Source organism: Lissotriton vulgaris, chromosome 6 (assembly GCF_964263255.1).
Source record: "Lissotriton vulgaris chromosome 6, aLisVul1.2, whole genome shotgun sequence".
NCBI lineage: Eukaryota > Metazoa > Chordata > Amphibia > Caudata > Salamandridae > Lissotriton > Lissotriton vulgaris.
In genome coordinates this window covers 1,622,674,386-1,622,698,614 of record NC_141694.1, presented here as the reverse complement: position 1 = coordinate 1,622,698,614, position 24,229 = coordinate 1,622,674,386, and the positions used below count along the sequence as shown (strand labels likewise).

General features: G+C 42.6%; 1 protein-coding gene across 1 annotated transcript; it reads right to left on the bottom strand.

Moving 5' to 3' along the window:
- Nucleotides 1–22,677: 22,677 nt before the first annotated feature.
- LOC147709217 (uncharacterized) lies at nt 22,678–23,904 on the bottom strand. The gene has a single exon (XM_086925899.1). It carries the CDS (start codon nt 23,902–23,904, stop codon nt 22,678–22,680), a length of 1,227 nt encoding a protein of 408 aa, XP_086782025.1.
- Between the last annotated feature and the right edge of the window lie 325 nt (nt 23,905–24,229).

The following is a 24,229-nucleotide window of genomic DNA, read 5'->3' as shown; positions in this document are numbered from 1 at the left end:
ACTAAGGTACGGAGCTGATTAGACCTCTTAGAGAATTCTTGGAATAGATTCCTGGCAGAGAACTACTAAACTTAGGCTACACCTCACTTACTTCCTCTCTCGTACTAGACTCAGGTTAGGTACACCGGGGTAGGCGTATTTTAGAAGCACCAGTTGAGTACTTTTAGTCATTATTTAATACTGTATGTATTTTATAACTTTTTATGCACTTTATGCCTTAGAAACCATATCATGCTTTTACAGTACTACCTTATAATACTGTGTGTATGATATGCCTTGTACTTTATAACCAGTATTACGATTGTAGCAGTTCATTTCCAATGCTTGAGAAAGAAGACTGTTCAATAAATACTTTTACTGGAAACACCCGTCTCTCTATTTCTCTGCATCTCTGTTGAAACAAAGCATGCACGATTGACTGAGTAAAATAGTAATCTATTGTTTCCGCAACTCTAGAGATACTTTTCATTCTGGGGAAACAAAGTTGTCATGTTATATGGTTGTCAGAAACTAATCCCTTCTTGTGAATTCAAGAACGTTCCTAGTGACCTCTGAGCTAACTGGCACTCACAATTAAATCTAATATATACGGTAGAGACCTAGTCGACTTTAGTCCTACGTCTAAACTACAGTATATATTATTCCAATGCGCAGAGCCTATTGGGACTATAGGAACTACACTACAGAGTAAAATATAGTTGTTTCAGCAGTGGGATATTTTTTCATGGGAATGGTGTAAAACCTACAGAGGAATAACAGTTCAGGGTGCTTTGCTTGGTAATTCCATCAAAGGGACACATAGGTAGTTTGTCATTAGACTCATGCTTAAGGGGTTATGCAACAAGAAAATGTACTATATATAAATAAAATCTTGTTTTAAAAATCGTTGCTGTATGTTGGTGCCCATGGTAATATAGGGTTGTATGCCACCTTGTCTAACTAAATCATCATGTATTATATTAGTCACTTTATTCTGACTCATACATCTGTTGGTTCCAATCTAGCATTGGGAAATTGTGCTTTAAAGTCCCATTTTTGATTCCTTGCAGAGTTTGAGGTTCTTCAATATACCCCAGTTCCCCAATATCCACACACATTCTCCTGATCAAGGCTAAGCATTGTATGTTGCCTGTAGCATCCAACTTTAAACAATCGGAAAAAAATGTCCATATTTAATGTTGTTACTGGTTTTGTCCAGATGGAGTGACACAAAATAAGAGGAGAAATGTTAATATGTTAATATGGTCTTCTATATAATACATAGACAATTCCCTGGGACATAGAAAAGCAGGACAGTTTGACAGAACATATAGCATTCTTTTAAGGCACTTATTTTCTAGCATCTGAAATGAATTTACATTTACATAATTCCAGAGACTCGCACTATAACAGGCTGCTGACCTACTTTGCTAAATAAATATCTGTGATTACTTTCAAAGGTTTCATAGCTATCCTGGCTGAAAATCTATACACTGCAGTACGATTGTCATCATTTCCCTTTACAAATGATATAAGAAAGACAACACTCAACAAAGAATTTTTGTTAAATATATATAAGCTTGTTAACCACTGATCATGCAGCTACAACTTAGCCACCTGAGTTGCCAGTTTTTGAAGGATTTGCACCTGTACCCCCTTTTCTGTTGCCTTTCACCCAGTAGTAGTCTCTAACGTTGACATCCTGGAAATACAATCTAACTGAGGAATATTAGATACCTTTATCTCAGCATTACATTCCACAGTACACAGTTCTGAATTTATGTGCCCCACAGCACCACTGTCTTCATTATATGTAAGAGAGTAATTTGAAATTGGAATATTGTCATCTATAATAGTTTAAATGACTACTGTACTCCTCCCAGTGTGCAGCATTCAGGTAGCATGCCTTACTTTGTTCTCTCTAAAACCTCCCTGAGATGTCAAATACACACTAAGGGAGATCAGCTAATGTAACACAACAGCCAAGATTAAACTGCATTTCCTCTAAGTACACCCTATTGCATATGTTCTGTGTTACACTTTCTCTCATTTCTGTATTGCCACCTGTGTACCTTAATATTTTTACAGAGTCTGACGGTGAATCATGTTCATTGTCCTTACTAGTAGTAAGGGAGGCAACAGGTAGGAGTTTGTTATACCCTACTTAGTTGTATTTACTTGTATTACAGCCCTGCTGCCTCTAGCTGCTCAGACAGAGTGTGAGTTGGTCATGGAATGTTGGTGTGCCTGTGATGCGTGGAATGCCTGGGTGTCTGAGTAGATGAGTGTTGGCAGATGGAGATGGGCCGAGCAGCTAGGCAGGCTGCTCCTTGTGGGGTTGGTACCACACTAGGCTGGCTGGAGTCAAGATTGATGTAACCTTAACTGGAGACTGAATAAAGAAGACTTAAATATACATCCTGGCTCCTGGTGTCTACCTTCATAGGACGCAACATAATTTTGGCGACGAGCGGACTTGAACCCTATAGACTCTTGGTACAGCACAGAAACAAAGGAACTACAGAGAAACAACATGTGTAACCAAGAGATCCTACAAGCAACTACATCTACAAAGAAAGTATTTCCAGGCAAGCCAGCGCCAGCCCCACCAGTGTAGCCTGGAAATACTACAGCCAGCAAAAGGAGCACCGTGAGTTGGAGGAATAGTTCAACTACAACCGCATTTGGTGTTCCAGCCACAAAGGAGTACAGTGAGTTGGAGGAGTAATTCAATTACAGCCACATCTGGTGTTCCAGCCACATTGTTATCTTCAAAAGTGTTTGGTGAGTTGGATGGGTAGCTTCTCTACAACCTGGTGTTGGTGTTATAGCCACATCATGCTACAGAGTTTACAATGTCTTTAAAATAAAGACAATTTGGGATTCTTCATTTCAAAGACGGTAAAACTAACAGCGTACAGTTGCTGCAGAAAGGAGATTGCAGCAGAAGAAGGTTTAAAGAAACATGGGACTTTTGTCTAACTTTGGATGTCTGCTCTAGAGGTGAGATGCCAGCTTTAAGTCTTTGGAGACTTTTTTGGATTCCACACATTTGATCCTGTCTACATGGATACAAAGATTCCCACACTGGATCTTTCTCTGGTTTTCCTGCACAGGATTAGCACATGCTGTCTTTAAGCAATGCTTGATGCCTGTCTAGTAGCTGCATCAAGGTGAGTGACTTGATTTTCAAATGAGGTTAGTGCATCCACTTTGGACTGCATGCTAATTTGGGAAATGCTGTTTGAGGAAATGGAGGTTTGCCTTTTGGCACTTAAGGGAAGGTGTCATGCTTTTATTTCACTGGAACAGGCTCAAAGACCGGTCCGTGTGGTTCCCAAGAACAGAGTTAGCAGTGGACTTTGTCAACGTTTTTCTGCTATTAGAGGCGGTTATTAATCAATGTTTCCCAGCCAATCTCTTTACTTGTGCCTGCATGAGGGTAATCCAATTTCTTTAATTTTGTGGTTTGTGGCTTCACTTTAGACTGTCGGCGGTTTAACTGCAGCCTTCATTTTCAGAAATAGCCTTGTCACGAGTCAAGCCTTGCACGCCCTTACCTTTGTCCAGTAGAACATTGTTCGGACGCATTCTAATTAGTCGGTCAGGACCGCCAACCCGGTGTCGGCCGGTCCCATGACCGAGATTATGTCAGGCGGTAGAAACTCCGTCTGACATCGTAATACGGCACTTTGTGTGTCCTAGACTCTGGTGATGGCATTCTTATGTCCACTATCAGTGTGATCTGTAGACAGGGTGTGCACGTGCACGGGTGCTCCGGTAGGGATCAAAGTGCAGCTACCGGATCCAGTCATCATGCCTTCCAGAATCTGAGTCCAGAGATGTCGCCCTTTCGTCACTTTCTTCACTGTTTTTTCTCCTCACCACTGCAGTGGCCAATTAAGTTCTGTTGCATCTTATAGTGCAAATCAGCTCTTCAAAATGACTCTCAAAGAATACTGCACACAGCACAATTTATAGTTGAGGTTAGCAAGTGAGCTGTTAGAGAATCACATCAAACTACAAGCTCTGAATCCACAACATTGGGCCATCAGATCTGTTGATTTGTATCTGTTTCCTTCCAGGCAGTTATTTTCTGCTTTGCCCACTCCTCATCACTATGCCTGCCAATTAAAATGCAGGCATATCCTGTAGTGCAGGTCAGTTTTTCAAGGAACCCAAGTAGTATGAGTTAATCTGCTGCGAAAATGTGATCAATTAATTTACGATTTTGAATTCAATCACAAATGTCGAGTTGTACAAAGTTTCCATTTGCATATCTTAAATGGCAACTACTTAGAAATGGCTATTTAAGAAATGCAAAAGGATATGTATTACATTTTCGATTCCATAATAGCGATCTCTACAAAGTAGGAATCGCTATTAGGGAATCGCAAATAGGAAATGCCATTCAATTCCCATCTATGGGCAAAATAGGAAATGGTTTTCATATCCTAAATTGTGATTTCCTAATAGGAGATCTCAATTTAAGAAATGCAAATCCAAGGGTGCCCTAGGGGCATATGTGTGCCTCATGTTAAATTCAAAAATATATTTTTAAATGCATTTTTTTTAAATGTTGTACACGGTTAACATCCATTTCAAGTCAAAGGTAATAGCATTGTCTAATGCCCTATTCGCATTCAGGAAATGCTACATACATGTGCATTAGCAATCGCAAATAGGTAATCCCTATTTGTGATTCCTAAATTGTGGACACAAATTGCGATTTCTACCAGGTAGAAATCTTAAATTGCAACCAGTTTTGGCTCTTTGTACACTTGAAAAGGTCATTTGGAATTTCTTAACCTCATCCGTGCAGTGCAGATTTACCGCCGGTGCTGGGCCCTAATGAAAACGGGCGTGGTCATGACGGAACAGTTCCGTCATGAGCACAGCTCGACCGATGCTCATGACGGAACCGTTCCGTCATGAGCATCGAAGGGGTTAACAGGCTGAAATAGTGATTCAGCCCATTAAGAAATGCTAAATGGCCACATACATCTGGGTCAAAATCCCCAGAATTACTGGCACAGGTCGGTGAGTCGGTGCAACATCTAAAAAATGTTCTATATATCATCAAGAGAGGAAGAAAAAAGTCTGAGAAGTCCAGTACAAACTATCTGAAAAATTATAACATAAAATTCAGAGAGGGCAAAGTCACCTTATCAAGCTTTATGATCTCCCATTTTCTCCTACTACACCCTGAATGAAGGCGCTGGAATGCAACAATGATCTAAAGGTCTACTGCCCAATGATGAGGTAATTTTAATCCCTCAGTAATATAAACTAAAGGGGGCCCAATTCACGAAACCATTTCCAAACACAATGAATAGCAGTACAATAGTATAACCTCATATTACGGTGCATGACTATTCTCAAAGAATGTTTTTCAGCTCTACGCACAAGTTAGCACTATTTAGCACTATCTTTTGTGTGTGGGTAAACCAACCACATATGCAGATTAATCAGTCTGTACAGAAAAACATATTACTTAAGGAGTATATGTTGGATGCTAGAAGTAGCTAAAAATTGCGGAAAATCCCCACAAAATGGAAAGGGCAGCATATTGATGTTTATATGCACTAGAACCCTTGTGGTTCTGGGGTGTACTTTGAACAGGAACTACGTCATATGCAGGGAGGTGTTAGGGTGTGGTTATTGTTGAGTATGAGGTACTGGGCAGAGTGTGAGTGTATGCTGAAACATAAAGAAGTGTTTCACTGCAGCTCCTGTGTGGCATATTTCATTTGCATGCTCCAGGGCTGGGGAAGAGGCTACATCTTTTGACAAGTAAGGGATATGTGACCAGAGGAAAACAAGGCTGTTCTCTCTGAGAGTTTGCAATGGTACAGTAAACTGCTTGTGCATGCCACTTGTGCCTCAAATCAATGCAAAGCAGTCTGCATCTAATACATGTGGAGTCAAAGCCCTCCTGCAGCCCATATATGGCCAAAGAAATAAATGAAGGCCCTGCAGAGGAGCACATTCACAATGCCTGCCCAAACTACCAGTGAAGTGGTCAACAGAGACACGCCCTGAATATGTAGGAATTACTCAAACAAATCAGAAAGATCACAGCAGCGACAACCAGGAACAAGAAACAGAGAATTTACTCAGCATCAAGGACAAGTGAAGCATTCTATAACCTTGGGTCGGGCATGCTGACCAGATCTTGCAGAAGTTGCAGGTGTTGCCAGGTACAGTGAAAGCTGCCTGAATAGCATGCGCTCTTAATAGCAATAGAAGGGAGCGCGATATATAATACAGCCATGTTCCTGAAGCCACCACTACCTTTCAACACATATAAGAAGCAGAACATTGGTGCCAGTAGGGCTGTGTGGATGAAAACATTCAATGACTTTATAGATGCACTGGAAGAAGAAGATGAAAAGAAGATCATCAAATACTTTAAAAAAAAACTTGGAGGTGATGGAGTGAAAGAAGTGTTAAGGAAATTGCACAACTGATGTAAAATTGTACCAAAAGGAAAAAGACGCGTGGGAGCAGTGGTGGTCCTTCACTAAAGTGGAGGAGCGTTGCCCCACTGCTCAAATGAAAAAATACATTGATAATAAGTATTTTTCCTATTGCAGTCAGTGGCGGGGCTGGCCAGAGCAGGGGAGGAGTGCTTTGCACTCCCTAAGTGTGCATGCACTGAAAGGCCGGCCCTCTTGGACCGGCCAAACAGTCATGTGCACTTTGCATGTTCCTACCAGGCGGCATTACACAGACTGGTAATGAACATGCACATGCTCCCTGTCCCCATGAACCTGAAACACAGCGCTCAAACCAATGACAACGCTGCATTGTAGTGTAGTGATTGGCTTAGGGGAGCCTGTGTTCCCAGGAGCTACCTGCTGAGGGCCGGGACTGGAGACAGGAAGGAAGGAGAGGATGGAGGAGAGGCGGCAGCAGCCAACTGTTCCAGGTAAGTCCTTTTTCTTTCTTTTTCCCATCAGCTTCATGTGTGCCCCTTGTGGAAGCAGGGGTGTTCGTCGCTCCATTTTCATCTGATAGAAGAATAGCAGATTCACGTCGTGAAAGAAGCTCCTTGTGCAACGCACACTGTGGCAATAAGACTACAGTCCAACCGCACTTTCCTTGATAGAGAAATCCTAAAGTTGTCCTACTTCCTATTCGTCCCGAATTTTCCACTCCCTCACTTGAGTGAGCGGCACTAATCTTTTAAGTGAAGTGACTGACTCTGAGCACAGCAGCGAGAGAATTGATGTGCACTCAAAAGTTTAAAAAAAAACATCTCAGAGGTTGCGACCTAAACGGTTGCACTGCTTGTAAATCATAACTGAAGGCAGAAAAACAACAAGTAGTCAGAATATGGAAAAAAAACGTGTAGCTGAGTTTGTGGTTGCGACGTGTAGCAGGCATGCACTCAACTGTGGGAACAATTATCCACGTACCATACCCCCGATATCAATGAAACGGAGGTTCGTGCAAGAACCAAAAATCGACGATTTCAGATGATGTTGAAGTCGTGATAACTCTGCGTTGTCCCCAGTCCTCATGTCGGCTTCCAGTAAACTTTATAAAAAATAAAATAAAATAAACTAGCAGCTAATAGGCAACTAGCGGTTCTACATCTGAGCAGTGATGTGTACAAGCACCCTGAAAACAGGTCTAGCTGCATGAAGCGCTATAAAAAAAAAAGAAAAATGTATTCACTTTGTCGCATGCACCACTAAACCCCGCCAAATATTCCTACGCTGACCAAGACGTGGAAAATGCATGAAGGTGGAAGACATTCCTCTGTAACTAGTGCATGTTTCCCTTTCTGAGATTTGCATACAATGAAAATATTCAAAGCTGTGAATATTTGACTTTTTTTACTGCGTCCGAGTGTGATTCCCCTTCATTATCCCGAACTCCTTACAAGTGCCCGACAACATTTTGAAGTTTATTTTCCCCCGTACTGCAAAGGCACTGCGCAACCACGGGCAACTGGAAAACTGTCTAGCAAGTGCGTGCTTCAATGTGCCGTATGAAATATGCTACTTTAATGCTACTTCAATTCTGAGAGGCTAATTGCTTTCTCTGACATTCCAGTGATGTGTATTGCATGAGAGGAGTGAGAGACACCTCTTCATTAATTTCCCCGTCGAAGATGCAGTTCGACGGCTCGGTTTCAATGGGCGAATTCTTCTCCTCGAGGCGTGTGGGTAATGCTCCAACATTCTTTGCGGTGCTTTAGGTATTAGTGATATGTTGTTACAATTAGCAATTCATCTTTTCCCTTCCTAGTGAGGGCAGGAGGGTGGCTGTGATTATCTTTACATTTGATATGGACACGCCCCCATTACCTTAGATCCTTTATTTCACTTCTATAAGTGGTTGGTGATGGGGTCAAATGGTAGGGCCCTGTAACAGGGCAGGGCCAGTCACGTGTACCTGAAGCAGATTCACAGGACTACTATAGAGACAGCAACATCAGGAGGTATTGGCCCAAGTCCAGCTGCATCCATGTCCCTGTGAGCCTTAAGGTAGTGTAGGTAAACTGGCCTCCCTCCCCTCAGCCAGGTAGTAGGGGACAGCCATAACTGATATAGAATGCCCCTTCACCCATTAGAATCCTGGGCCCCTGATCCTGTCGTACGTGCTGCACTATTGATTGCCAATGCGCTGCTCCCATCCAAACCCCATGGGTGGTTTGCATAGTTTGGTGCTGCAGTGAGTTCCACGTGCCATTTCTTCTTATTTTATGGTTTATTATTATTAATTCTTGTCATTTTATTCTATTTTCGCGTGTTTCTAATTTATTTTATGCGTTGTCATATAATAGCAATATCGTTATGGTTAGAGGCTGGAAGTGTCTGCCTGCAATTGTATAGGCCTTTGGTCTTCCTGCAATAGTGTCTCATCCTGAAACCTTGCTTGTCACGAGCTTGGAACCTAATTGCGTTCCTTATATCTTTCCTTTTTTAAGTTCAGAGTAAAATTTATTGAAAATAAAAAGGTGTCAACACATTAATACAATAATATTGAAGAGGAACAAAATAAATTGGTGAATCTTTGCAGACATAATCAAATAATATAGCAAAGATAGAAATACAATAAAAATATACATCAGTTGAAAATCAAGTTAAAGCAAACATTGAGAAGAAAAATTGAAAAAGAGTAGTAAATCTGTTATACATGAAAATGGTTAGGAACGAGTAGGTCAATCAGGGAGGCTTGGGAACTTCTTGTTGAGGTGGTAACAAATGAAACGATTTTTTAGCAGAGGCATCGAGGTACATTGATATAGGGAGCCACAAAACAGTGCGCTTCATAGCCATTTGAGGAGGAAAAACAAAGGCAGTGTCTAATCTATGATTGTGACAAACATTATACCACCATGCTTTAATCGATATCTTTGTAAAATCTTTTCAATTAGCAGTAATTTGTTGGAATGCAACTGCTATCAGTAAATCAATAATCCGTATGTCAAAAGTAACCTGGTCCCAGCACGGAGAGAGACTTCCGAGAAAAATAGGAGTAAAAGTAAAGGGGATGTGGGTGTGGAAGATATTGTTAATTTGGGACCAAATTTGCTTCCAGAAGTTCTGAATAATAGTGCAAGAAAAGAGCATGTGGAACAAAGTAGCAGTAGGAGTAGAACAAGACCAGCAGAGATCAGGGACAGAGGGGAATCTGGTATGAAGTAGAAACGGTGTAAAAAGGAGTCTATTATAAATGAAAAATAGAGTTTGGGTGAGATTGGCAGCTCTGGAGGATTTGCGAAGTTTTATCCACAGCTTGTCCCAAAGTGAAATGGGCCAAGAAGTAGCAACATCACTTTCCCATTGCTCCTCTACTTTAGATTTTGGACGAGGAAGAGATTTGGAGCGCAGGAAAGCATAGATACGGGAAGCTTTGGAGTGGGAGGTCAGGAAAGAGTGGAGTAGTGAGGTAGGAGTAGGAGATGGAGACAGTCTAGGAGAGTGCAAAAACTGGGCATAGATAGGCAGGATAGCTTCTTTCAATAAGAGATATTGACGTGCAAAGGAAGTAGGCAAATCAAAAGGAAAGACGCAACAAGGGAAAAGATAGAAAAGTGGATTGAGAAAAAAGTTTAGAAACCCAGATCAAACCTCTCTGTCTCCAGGACTTCCAATAGAAAGGCCTGCCTTTAATAAGGATAGTGGCATTATGCCATATAGTGGAGGATAAAAAATCAGCAACAGAGGAGGGGGCGGGTGGGGGATAGGATAGAAGTAACTTGGAGGTGAATTTATGTATGGGATGAGATGATAATTGTGGTTTGCGAGTAAAAGAAAGAAATTCAGCAAATAGTAAATGGTGAAATGGAAAGACGTTCCACATTGACCCAGAGAGGACAGGGTTCTTCGGGGTCTTGTAGCCAAAAGGAGGCCTGGCGTAAAAGAAAAGCTTTATGATAAGTAGGAAAATCAGGAAAATTAACACCTCCTTCCGATTTAGGACGTGTCAATCGGTGAAGAGACATTCGAGGCTTTTTGCCAGACCAGAGAAAAGAAGTAAGAATGGAATGAATTTTTCTGAAGAACTTCATGGGAATAGAAACAGGAATATTAGAGATGGTATACAAAACAATAGGGGATAGCATCATTTTGATAGTATCGAGGCGTCCCCACCAAGAGAGATAAAGTGGGTGCCACTTGGTTGTTAGATCAGTTAACTTCTGGATACATTTAGTAAGACATAAGGAAACCGTATCTTTGATGGAGGAAGTAACATGTAAACCTAGATACTTGATGTGAGAGGAGCTCCAGGTAAAATTGGATGTAGCAAAATCAGGTTTGAAAGTGAATTTAGTGAGGGGTAAAATTTCGCATTTGTCATTATTTAGTTTGTATCCAGAAATCAACGAGTATGTATGAACCTCAGAAAGGAAAGCAGGGATAGAAACAGCGGGGTTGGAAATAAAGAGCAAAATGTCATCAGCGTAAGCAGCAAGCTTAACGTGAGACTGTGAAAAGTGGAAGCCGTGAATATCAGGATTCTGTCGAAGCTTGGAGAGGAAGGGTTCCAGGGCTAAGTTAAAGAGGAAGGGAGATAGAGGGCAACCTTGTCGGACACCTCTTCCTAGGTCAAAGAAAGAGGAAACCAGACCATTTGCACAAACCGCTGCTCTAGGCTTGGAATAAAGAAAAGTAATTAAGGACAAAAATTTGGGACCAAAGCCAAACCATTTAAGGGCAGAGAAAAGATAGGTCCATTCAACTCTATCGAATGCTTTCTCAGTGTCCAAGGCAATAACTGCTAGGGAATCTGAGAAGCGTGGAGATTTGGATAAAACATTAAATAAAAGCCTAGTGTTATCAGTAAAAAAACGACCTTTAACAAAACCAGATTGCTCAGGACCAAGTAAATCAGGTAAAAAGGAATCTAATCGGGCTGCGAGAGATTTGGCATAGATTTTATAGTCAATGTTGACAAGGGAGATTGGTCTATAATTCTTACAGTATCTAGAATCTTTGCCTTCCTTGGGAATAATGCAAATATGGGCATCAGCAAAGGTACCCGAAGAACCACCTAAGGTTACAAAGGAGTCAATAAGAGAATGCAACTTGGGAATGAGCAATGCGGAAAAATGGCAATAAAACTCAACGGTGAAACCGTCAGGTCCCGGAGCTTTATCTTTTTTGAGGGAATTTAGAGCAGATAGTAATTCCTTCTGAGAGACATCTAATTCCAAAGGGGTTAAATCAATAGGAAAATGGTCTGGTTTATGAATGGTAGAGAAGAAATCAGAGAGTGATTGAGAAGTAGGATGGGTTTCGGAGGAATAAAGGGTTGAATAGAAATGAGAAAATTCATCCAGAATATCAGCATCTTTGTGTCGAGGGGTAGCATTTTCGTCGAACAAAGATTCAATATTGAGCTTGTTGTGCTTAATTTTTAAATAATTAGCTAGAATTTTCCCCGCTTTATTTTTCCCCCCATAGAATTTGGAGCTAGATTTCAACAAATAAAGAGAAGCGTCTTCTGTAGATTTCTGATTAAATTTCAATTTAGCATCAATAAGTGCTGTCAAGCTTTCCCTGGAGTGAGAGGTATAGTAGGAATGCTCCAAACTCTTGATTTTGCGGAGTAGGTCATTGTTATGCTTGCGTGCATCTCTCCGTTTGGCAGACACATAACGAATGATGAAATCTCTGGCCGCGGCCTTGAAAGCATCCCAAATTATGTCGGTCGGTAGAGAGGGAGTGTCATTAAAAAGAAAGTATTCATTAAAAAAGTCAATAAAAGAAGCGGTAAATTTGGGATCTAAAAGTAAGGAATTATTAAAACGCCACCTCTTTGGTCCATTAATCTTGGGTAGGATATCAATATCAATTTGGACAGGAGCGTGATCAGATAAAAGAATGGGGCCTATTTCAGCATGAGTGAGAGATTGTGCCAGGTGATGGTATACAAAAATATAATCAATACGTGATTGGGAATGGTGGGAAGGGGAATAAAAGGTTAATTCTTTGGCCGTTGGATTACATAAGCGCCATGCATCAGTAAGTTTATGCTGTGAAATAGCATGGGTAAAAAGTTTATGAGGCTTATTTGGGATAAAAGAGGTCTTGGAATTTCGGTCAATAAAAGGGTCAAGAGGTTGATTACAGTCTCCCGCTAAAATAAAGTGATCGTCTACGAGACTGGAAATGTGAGTAGCTATCTCACGCCAAAAAGTCGGATGACCACCAGTGGGAGCATAAATGTTAAAAAGGGAGAGTGGAACACCCCTCAGGGAAAGCTTGACAAATGACCATCTACCATGAGGATCACAATCACTTTCTAAAACAGAATAAGTAAGAGATTTACGAATAAGAATAGCAACTTTATTTCGCTTACCATCTCCAGGTGCAAAGTAAACCTCTCCCACCCAGCCCCTTCTAAGCTTAACAGACTCTGCTTCAGTCAAGTGAGTTTCTTGTAAAAAAGCGAAATCTACATTTAATTTAGCAATGTGAGAAAGAATTCGTTGTCTCTTAATTGGAGAATTTAGACCTTTAACGTTCCATGAAATAATACGCACTGACATTATGAAAATATGAAAAAGGGGAAACTACTACAATAAAGACATATAATGATACAATGAAAGGCACATGAGAAGAAAAAAGGAAGAAGTAATAAAGAAGTTAAAGGAAAGAAGAATTGGATAAAAGAATGGTGAAAAAGGATCAGCAAAAATGACACCTCAAGGAGTAGAAAGAGAGAAGAAAGGAAAAGGAAAGAAGAGTCGAGGACGGGGTGAGAAATGAACATGCCGATAAGGAAAGGAGGTATACTTACGAGTAGGGAAAATGAGGAGGTACAAACAGGAGGGTGAAGCAGACGAGTACGATGGGAGGGGGGTAGAGCCAACTGGAGGAGACAAGGCGGTCAAGGCAGTCGAGCCAACCGCCCGGCTGGGGAAACATGAAGCATGAGGGAAGATCTGTGAAAAGAGAAGGACATCATTAGGGAAAGAAAGAAAGCATTACAATGAAATGGACAATGCAAAGGATATATCAAGAAAGGTAGGTTATGCAAAAAGTGAAGAAGACAGCAAACAGACTAAGTAGCAAGAGCAACCTGAAAAGAGGAAAAGGAATCACAACGTAGATAACTGTAAGAACGGTAATAAACCAATGCAAAAACTCATGTATATATTACTGGACTGTGAATGAGAAATAGTAACATTAGAGTCATAAATCAAGGAGGAAATGCTGAAGAGGTAGAAGTATCCATGGTCGAAGCGTGGCAGGAGTTGAGGAAGCTCTGGAGTCGCACAGGATCCTCGTAGGTCGTGGTCTTGTTATTATAAGTGACCCGGAAGAGACAAGGATGGAAAAGACCATACCGGGCACCAAGAGAGCGAAGTGCAGGTCTCATATCCAAAAAGGCTTTGCGGCGGTTGGCCGTAGCTCTAGCATAATCCTGTGCAAAAAACAAGCTGGATCCAGACCAGGTGAGACGAGGAGCGGCTCTGGCTGCAGAAAGAACTCTCAAAAGGTCGGTGTATTGTAGGAAATACATGATGACGCCTCTTGGTTTTGCTGAAGGGGAAGTAGACGATGGGGCTCGACCAAGCCTATGAGCCCTTTGAATGTTAAGTTCAGTGTCCTCCGGAAGATGCAAAAGTTTTGGAAGAAAAGACTTGAAAAAGGCTATAGGGTCATTCCCTTCGCAATTCTCCGCAAGGCCGTAGATTCGTAAGTTATTGCGCCTATTCCTGTTCTCAAGGTCTTCAACCTGCTTTTGAAGAGAAGAGATCTGAGAGTGCATGCGAACAGTTTTAGCAGAGGATTCCTGAAGCGAGGTTACAGTATGCTCCACTGACGTGACTCGCGCCTCCATTTGGGCCCAGTTATCAGTTAAGACTTGTAATTTAGCATTGGTTTCTTCCATGTAAGGGCGGAGTGCTCTTATCTCCTCCAATAACAAGTCAATAGAAGCAGACGGAATCGAAGCAGAGGCAGTTGGTGAGGGTGGATCTTTCTTCAGCCGTTTAACTGTGTTCTTCCCATTGGAAGGGGGAAGAGGTTCCATGACTGGTTTCGACATAAGAGCAGGAAATTCCTGAGAGGATTCTAGTTGGGCCAGTGCCGAAAAAACCTTCGAATTTTTGATGAAGGTGCTCTTTGAGGTTTTGTCGACGCAGTTCGCTGTAAGTTTGCCCATCAGGGTGATAAGCTACATTCCAGGTAGCAGTAGGTGACCAAAAAAGGAAGAGCCCCTTTACCATCCAGTAATAGGAAGCGCCAATGTGAAAAAGAGGCGGATCCCCACAGTGATGGTGAGTTGAAAAGTCCAGTTGGTGGAATCACAATGGATAGATAGGACGAAGAGAGCTCTTGCAAGAGAAAGGGCTGCCAAAGTCAGAAAAAAAGGAAGGCACCTATACAAAAATGCAGTCTTCCAATCAATAATAACCAATGAGGTTAATGACTTTCAGTGTGTAGATAGAGAATGTCCATTAGCTGCTAAGACAGCAAAAATGACTGAGAGAATCTGCCACAATATGTTAAAGGCAATTACTGTGCAAAAAGGAGGCAGAAAAAACGTTGCTGCGCAGACAAAATTGTAATGAGGAAGCCTGAAAGCATCAAAGCAGCAAAATGGCTATTTGTGCACATAGAAAAAAAAATTATGAAGAGAAATGCCACTTGAAAGTGATATTGGGCCGTTTTCACATAGCGAGCAGTTAATTTGTTATTACATGAAGCCCACCAAGAGAGAGGAGGATGATAGCAGGCATAGGAGCGAGTAAGGCTTAGAGCGCCGGTTGCGATTCCATGAAGAGCGCTGCGTGAGGAGTTTTGACAAGATGGCGGCCGCGGCCGTCACAGAGCTGCGCAGGTACAGCGTTACCTGAAAAAAAGCCGAAACTGAGCTCATAAGCTCATAATGAGGACTGCATTGTGATCCAGGCACACTCCGACATCAAAATCCGGAGCTCGGTGAGGTAAAGTCCCACTCGGTCCGCTGTTTGTCCCCAGCCGTATCGGAGCGCTCACGCCGACACCGCCATCTCCGTCGGGCGCTAAGCCACGCCCCCCTTATATCTTTCCTTAAAATAAACTGTTGCACAAGTTGGTTGACTTTAAACACAGCTAAAACCACTCTTGTTCAAAGTTTTTTATGCTTGCTGTCCATGGCAATCTTATTGCCTATTTCTACTCTGGTGACACTGAAAAGATATAAGTAGAAAATACTTCCACACAGTAAGAAAAAAAGTTCCCTTTTAGAGAGCCCCAGCTGTTTCCATCCCGCTAAAGACATTTCTACTCATATTTCAAAATGACTGCTTGCAGCCAGAAGCTATGGGTGCTTTTCGTTGCCTGTTTAGAGCATTTTCTTACGAAGCTGATGCTGCATGCAGTGCATGACACTGGGCAAGCACACACTTTAAAGGGCTGAAGGTGGTGCGTTGTACAATTTGCACATTACAGTAACTGGTGGACTTAATAATGCAATAATATGTGGGGCCATTTTTCATGTGTTTAATATTTCAACACTATCCCTTCTTACTGCTTTGTAAGCTTTGCTTTCTCACTAAATTCATTTGCTTTAAAATGCAACATTTAGCAATCTTTTTACAACTTTTTCTCGGGAGGAGAACCCAGCTGTACCTCACGTTTGTTCATTAAGCTTGCTCACTTTGCTCACTACATAAAAGCCATGCCCAACTTTTACGTCCTCACCACTTTTAAACTTCCCCTGGACTAAGAAGCAGCCATTGACAATACATTTGGTCGTTCTGCTGCCTGGATCTCCCGATGCCAATCCTGTACTAAAATCAAGTAAGGAGGTGCCACTCAACGACCGCGCTGTGCTGATACCTGCTGTTTGGGAGCTGTAGGCGAGCAGGAGCCTGTCTGGATTGCCGTGACTGGGGCTTTTCTTGGGCCACTACTAGCGCTGCACTCACTTTCCCAGAGTGCACTAGGACGCTGATTGCTGACCCACCGCTGCGGGACTGCAAGGCTTGGGAACAGCTGTAGCCTCTTCCCGCAGCGGCCACGCTCCCTCAACCACCGAGGTCTACAAGTACAAACTAGGGCCCTACGCGTAGCGGAACGCGTGCGGAATGAGGCCCGGGACGAAGGCCGGACTAAGGGCTAAGGGCGGACAGTCTAAGTCAGTCCGAGACAGGCAGAGTCTGGGCTGGGCCAGGAACTCTGCCCGTTTCCAGCTCTGGAGGTGAGCAACTGTTATAGCTTGGGGTTAACTTGCACTATCTAGTGTTATTGTACTAGACCTGGTGCGGCTGAGTTGCTCTGCGGCTTTAAGAATATTGCTTCATACTTCTCGCTTCTGTGAGGGTTTTGTTTACCGCTCTACGTTGCGCCATGTCAGGAAAAAAGCCATCTCCTGCTAAGAATACTATGGACAACTATCTCCTCCAGGTAGTTGCAAAAATTAACAACGATAGGAGATCTTCACTTGGTCTGTGCACATGTACATGTACATGTACATGTATTTATATAGCGCAAATCGCCCACATCGCAGGCATCTATGCGCTTGCTTAGGGAACCCGTCCTGGTATTCCCCTGTGAGATAGCCCCGGCAGGGTATCCACAAGGTGAAAGCCAGGCATCCCGCCGCGAGGGGCCGTTGTGGAGATTAAGCAAGCTATTGCCCAGAGTCGCAGAGTGTGAACCCGTGAGTCGAGTAGGCACCGGAGCGGGAATTATCGAATCCGTGGAATTATTGAGCCCAACCCCCGTCGAGGCGGGGAATTGAACCCTGGTCCAGGGCCGATCTCAGCTTCCGGGTCTGCCACCTCTAACCCCTGAGCCACACTTCTCCACCTAACCCAATCACACCAACATCGCCGATACCAACCCTGGCCCAATCCCCAGAGCCACATAGCTCCTGTAGTGCTCCTGTTGCTGTTCCTGACCACGCGGACAATTCTACAATTACTCAATCAGTCTATGTTGAGTCAGACAGCGAAAATGAGGAGGAGGTCGATCAACACCTAGTTCAGGACAAAGCACCTACTCCAGTGCCTGCACCTCGCACTACTAGAGGAGCTAGAAGGACCCAGCCTAAGCGTGGTGGGCTAAGATCAAGTCGGAAAAAGATCACATCCCCTCCTAATAAAACCTTGGTGGAGGAAGATGGATCTCTAGATGACGCCTGTAAGTCTATATCTAGTGGACAACTTATGACACTGTTGGACATGATAGATATCAAGGTGCAGGGAATTGTCAAGCCGTTGATTGGCAAAATAGAGAAACTAACTAAAGAGGTAAATCGTCTAGGGGATCTATTGAACCACACCTTAGCTGAAGTTGGTAAATTACCTGAAGCAATTATCAGCAGTGTTGAGCAAAAGAGGGCCTCCTCCATTCCGGTGGGTGGTGGGGCTCCCCCATCTACTGATTATTTGGTGGCTCCCCAGGTATCCACATCGAACGGTGTGCAGGTGAATGATGTTCCTCCCATTGTACCCCCTGCTTCAGAACCTGCAAACGACTCGGTGGAGTTGATAGTTGAGGCTTCTCCCTTGGTTTTGGTTCTAGCCAACGTTCCTCTACTGGCGCCTGGGCAGGAAGAATCAACCTCATCCCTGTTGTCTAAAGCCCTATATTGGTTGACCAATAATATGTTAATAACTCCCTGGGGTAAGCATCAGCTGGCCGAAGAACTAGTAAAGGCCAGGAGAGTGAAGTGGATAGGAAATAGTGTTGTTAAGAGGTTTCGGGGTGATTGTGTTATTTTACATTTCTCTGACCCTGAGGTTCTGACAAATATCTTGCCCAACCTCTTACCCCCACAGCGAAGATCTACCAAAATTATTCCACTCACCTTAGATTTCTTCTATCCGCGAAGTGGGAGGGTTTCTAATAAAACTATGCTAAAGACGAAGTGGAATGTAGTCTCAACGAAAGGGCGGAGGGAAATGCAGCCGACAGAGTGGGGTCTAAATCTGGAAAACAGGTACTCAGCTCTTTCCAATCTAAATGATTGTGACGGACTCCCCAAGGGTAACAATGTTGCACCCCGACCAGTGTGGAACAAATCATATCTAGTTTGCCTCCCCAGGATGATAGATGCCTTAATAACGATTTGTTGAACAACTTAGTTGTCCCAGTAGTAGGTGAGAACTGTATAAAGAATCTTCCACCCGATGTACTAGAGGGACATGTGCCCGGGTTTGCTAATTTAATCTCCTGGAATTTAGCTGGTTTGACTTCTAAGCTAGATTGTGGGGACTGGCTTGGTTTTGTCACTCAATTTGATATCTGCATATTTCAGGAGACTTGGGCATGCGAACCTGTTTTTTTACTAGGTTATTTGAATTTTTCAGTGCCAGCTGTAAAGGGTGCGAAAGGCAGACCTATGGGGGGGCTTACTATCTGGGTTCGACAGGCGCTAAACCTCTCAGTCAAAAATATAGCTATTAGCCACAGCGATATACAGTTGATTAGGCTAACCACGGACACTCTGGGTCACTTGATATTTATAACATATACGTTAGGAGTGCTAAAGGTGGTCGATCCGAACTTCTAACAGCCTTGGAAAACTTCCTCGATGAACACTCCCACGAGAACAACATTGTTATAGCAGGTGACCTTAACCGGATGTTTGAGCCCTTGGTCGTGGGAGAGGCCTATACTGGAGCTGAAGAGGACTCTCTTTGGGGTATCCCAGAACTACAACTGAAACCAGTTTCTCGCTGGACTGAGGACATAATAGCTATTAACGCAATGTGCCTTGAAAAGGGTCTGAGAGCCATGAATGGAAGAACAAGGAGGGATAAAAATGGCTCTGTAACTTTTGACAATGGGAGGCATAAAAGTAGAATTGATTATGTAATCCGTAGTCTGCCTTTGTGGCCTACCCTCTGCGACATGGAGGTTACCATGAGACCAGAGAGTGACCACAACCCCCTATGTGTGACTCATAAATGGTGGTCTGCAGAGACAAATTCTACCTGTACGAATGAAGAAACAGAGATAAATCGATGGACCCTTCCTAATGTCAGCACCTGACTACCTTTCTCCCCGTAATGTTACGTGGCCCTTGAGTTACTAAAGGGAATTGTGTGCACACTGGCTGGCACCCATCGTTACTGTGCCTATTCCATAGGGAATCCAAGTACAAATAAAACAACCGCAAAGGTGCACCACAAAGGACAAAAAAATAAGTGCAAATGGTATTTAGCACAAGAAAGAATTATTTCTCAAAAAGATGTTGGTAATCTTCTGGTAATCTTTATTTTCAATTTTCAGTAAAACATACAGCCGACGCGTTTCGTCCCAAGCTGGGACTTCTTCAGGGCTGTCGGTAAAAACATATGCATTCCATCAATTTATATATTTATAAGTCAACACATACTGGAACATCATGTACAATTACAAACAGTTTAAAAACACTACAAGATAGACATGGAGCTTGTGCATACATAATTAAGAGTATAAGCCCACAAAAAACCTATAAACAGGGGCCTATATGTATATGAGGGGATATGTACAAGTATATATACATTATTTACAGTTGAAAGGAAGAATTCCTTGGGCAGTTGATGAACATATACAAAAGATATAAATGAGTGTATATTGAGTATAACACTGAAAGTCTAATGACAATGCGTTACCTTCACCCAAGGTGTATCTGCTAAGCCAGTATTTGTACAAAAGATTTACAAGGCAAACAGAAGAACGAGAAAAGAAAAAGGCGAAGGAAAGTAGGAGCACATCAAGAAAAAGACCAGGATTGAGGATGAGCTGGTGGTATGTTCAAGGTTTATTATTTCTGGGGTCTAAATTAGACTTAGCCGTTTTAAGAGAGGGAGGGTGGGACACATAGAAACCGTCTGAGCCAATGGATAAAGGGGCCGCTAACTTGGAATCCCTTTGTTGCATGAAACCAAATATTAAGTTACCTTTTATAGTCTTGGTTTGTCGTTTTTTGAGCGAATGTACAGAAAAGAGTCCGAAGGGCGCCTTCCCAGACTCAGTAGTCCTAATATGCAAGCCGGAATATGTATTTCCTTCCAGTTTGGAACAGTCAGGGTTGAACCTCCAGGAATGCAGGGAAAAGAAAAACAAGCTCAGATTCTATGACTGATAAGTTGACGGAGAAGCTAGCAGTGCTTTTCTAACTTGGGGTGGAATATTACAAAAGATGGGGGGGGGGTACCCTAAAATTTAGACTAGAGGCCAATGACGTCAATCTACTTACTGTAAAGTTTATTTGAGTGGTGAGGACAAAGCTTTGCAGGATTCCTAAACAATAAGAGGGGTCAGTCTCGCAACCTTAATGTGTATATGACTCATTTCATATTCTGAAAGACATATAGAAGGAAAACAGGATAAACGCCTATATAAGGGCTTTGTAATTAGAGGGTGAAATATCTTAAACTAAGGATGAGGAGAGAAATAACTTATTCATCAAGATGTTTACCTGAGTTATTTGTAGGAATTTCAAAGGGCAAGTGGTCCTATCTGTCCCAGGGAGGAGGATGTGGGCACTGTATTCCAGTAGGCCTGCCAAGCGAAAAGCAAATAGATAGGGTGCTGTCTATTAGTGTTGCATGAATTGTTAGGATCATGGATCAATATTTAAATGTTAAGTTTCCATAAGTATGTCTAAACAATGTGTACAGTTTTAGAGGCAATAACAATGAAGTTTATATAATGTAATAATGAATGATACCATAAAGACCCCTCTGTCTATTTGTAGGGATGTGGGGCAACAAATATAATGGCTGCCCCATAGCGTTATCCATAAATGTATACAGTTTTAAAATCACTGGTGATGAGGTTTATATAGCGTAATAATAGATACAAATGAAGATTTAAAAAAGGCTCCAACCAAAAGAACATTAAATTTAGCAGAAGTTCCCTTGGTCTAGGGGAGATAAATTACCTAATGTCAAATTGGTGCAAAAGGAAATGGGTCTAGGACCGCTATTTCAGAAAATGCTAACAGAGTCAATGGGAAAGAACATGGATCCCACAAGAATACAGGTTTTTGCAGCCACTCTTACCGTTCGTGCTAAAACTGCCGGCGCCCATCCACAAAGCCTTCGTCCCGCCGAAACACCCGCAAAGCTGATGTGTTCGAGCGTTGTGAACAATTCTTGTCCTTTTGTACCAAAGTTAATTAACTTTGAAAACCTGCACCTGTCAATAACGCGCCAAAAATCGAAAGCGCTAAGTGCAGGTAATGCGTTATTGGTACATAGGGAGAGGCGGCGGCCATATTGTAGTGTCTTCAAAGACACAGGCTTGCATGCACAACCTCTTCCCCTGGCACCCGTGTTGGGGGAACCCGCCGCTCCTGGCGACCGAAATTCTCATGTTATCCCAAATAAACTGCCATGCGAAATTGTGAATGGCAATGTAAGAAAAACGGCATCCATCTTATAAAACAGGGATGAAATGAGATCGAGAGCTTAGAAGCCGTAACAATGTACTGCTGTATGGTATTGAGTGGGAAAACGTGAAAAAGTTATTTCTAGAAGGGTTTAATAGTTGGAGAGGCATGTCGAAATGAGGAAGGGTTTACAGTATGTGGTCAATGGGAAACCGGGGATAATACGGCGGCCATCTTAGCCTATGTCCCTGTATTAAATGCTTAGTAGGGAATTTCTTCAGCCAGTGATCATGAGGCATAACATACCTATTTGTTGCCATTCAACCCAGATCATTTGGAGCCTATATCAGGTGAAGAAGAAAGGAAAGAAGGACAGCAAGGTGCAGAGAGACAATCAACATGAAATTGTAATGGGCTAAGAAGCAGCCAAAAGAGGATAAAAAATTATTTACAGGCTTTTGGGGTAACAATCATGATGAGCATGAGAGGGAACAGGATGCCACATCATTCCAAAGGGAGAGGGCTATTTACAAGTTTGCTTTGTACATGAGGTTATTATAAACATCATTATAAACATCAGAGAGAAAGAATGAAGAGAACTACACAGGGAGAAAGAGATTGACAACATTGCAATATGCCAACATATGACAGGAGCAGTTGCCTGCACATGTTTAAGGGTGGCATGGTATGAATATGCCATAGTTAAATTATGCTTTACCCAGGTATTCTGAAACAAGGGGGTGTAAGCTTGTACACTTATTGTGATGTGTACATAATACTTTGCAGACTGACCTTCCTGTGAAGTCATCCTTCATTCCTTGACATGAGAGTAGAGACTTAGGCTGCACAGTAAACATTTTAGGGGAAGAAAAAAAAAAAGAAAAAAAGGGATCTGATTCAGCGGGGGTCGGGCTAATCAAGGAAGTAATGTAGCTCATCCTCGGTATTGTGACCGAGTTCTATGCATCGTAGTCTACATATCCAACCCGCCTCCCGTTGTCTTAGTGCAAGTTCCCTATCTCCTCCTCTTGGGTGGATAGGTTGATGGTCAATGCCCATAAACCACATGTTGTCTGTGTCTTTATGGCATTCCTGCATATGGAAGGTCATAGGGTGTCTCATGTCCCCATTCCGTCTTGCACGGACGTGTTCCTGGATACGGATCTTTAGGGCTCTCTTGGTGCTGCCAACATAAATTTTGTTGCAATCACACCCCAAGATGTAGATGACATATTTGGTGTTGCAGTTAATCAAGTGATCTATTGTATAGGTTTTCTTAGTATTGAAACAGAATTCCTTGGTTCTGTTTCTCCCTAGTGCACACATGTTGCAGTCACTGCATGTGTAAAAACCTTTAGTGGTGGGTGTGAGCCAGTTGGTCCGTCTGTTGGATTCTATATAGCTTGGGCAGAGTATGTTACGGAGGTTTTTACCTCTCCTGTAGCATATTTTGGGTGTCCTGGTGATCGAATCCTGTAGACTCGGTATGTCTGCAATATAGTGCCAATGTTTTCTTAAGATGTTAAAAACTTTGCTACTTTGATCAGAGTACTGTGTATTGAATGAAAGGGGTCTGCTGGTATCTGTTAGTCTAGTTTTTGGTGCTAGGGTACTTTGTCTTGATATGTTTTGGGCTTTTTTGTTGGCCTTTTTCAGGGTGTTCCTGGGATAGCCCCTCTCCAGGAACCGTTTTTCCGTTTCTTGGATATTGTGTAGGAAAGTATCCTCCGTGCTGCAATTGCGGCGCATCCGGATCATTTCCCCATAGGGGATGTTCTCGATTACATGTCGGGGATGTGCACTATCATAGTGTAAGATACTATTGCAGGCAGTCGCCTTGCGATGAGTGCAGCTGTGGATCTTGTTATCCTCTATAAAGAGTTTGACATCGAGAAAGTCAATGGCACCCTGATTGTGTGTCATCGTGAAGCGGACATTGAACGGATTATCATTAAGGTAACCAAAATAATCCAACAGATCCGGGGTAGGTCCATCCCAGATCACTATCACATCATCGATGTACCTACCCCAGAAGATTATGTTGTTCATCCATTTGGCTGCGTGGCGACCCCATGCATGCTCCCGCTCAAACCAGCCCATGAAGAGGCCGGCGTAAGCGGGAGCAAATTTGGAACCCATCGCAGTACCTTGCGTTTGATGGTACCATGTCAAGTCGTGCAAGAAAATTTTTTTGGACAGTATGATTTCCGTCATTTCAAGAAGGACACCATTATGTAACAGATGGTCTGCTGATCTTTTTTCCAAAAAGGTTTCCAAGGCCCTTATCCCAAATTCCTTCTTTATACAGGTGTAAAGCCCAACTACATCGAGGGTAACGAAATGAAGGGTGTCTGTCCAGGTGAAACCCTCCAGTTTACCAAGTATATCTTTGGTGTCCCTCAAGTAGGCCGGGAGATTTTGTACCATGGGCTGGATAAAGGTATCCACATACTCTGACAGTTTT

Bases quoted from the DNA above. Each gene is read 5' to 3' on its own strand.
- LOC147709217 (XM_086925899.1), bottom strand. From the start codon at position 23,904: ATGGGTTCCAAATTTGCTCCCGCTTACGCCGGCCTCTTCATGGGCTGG.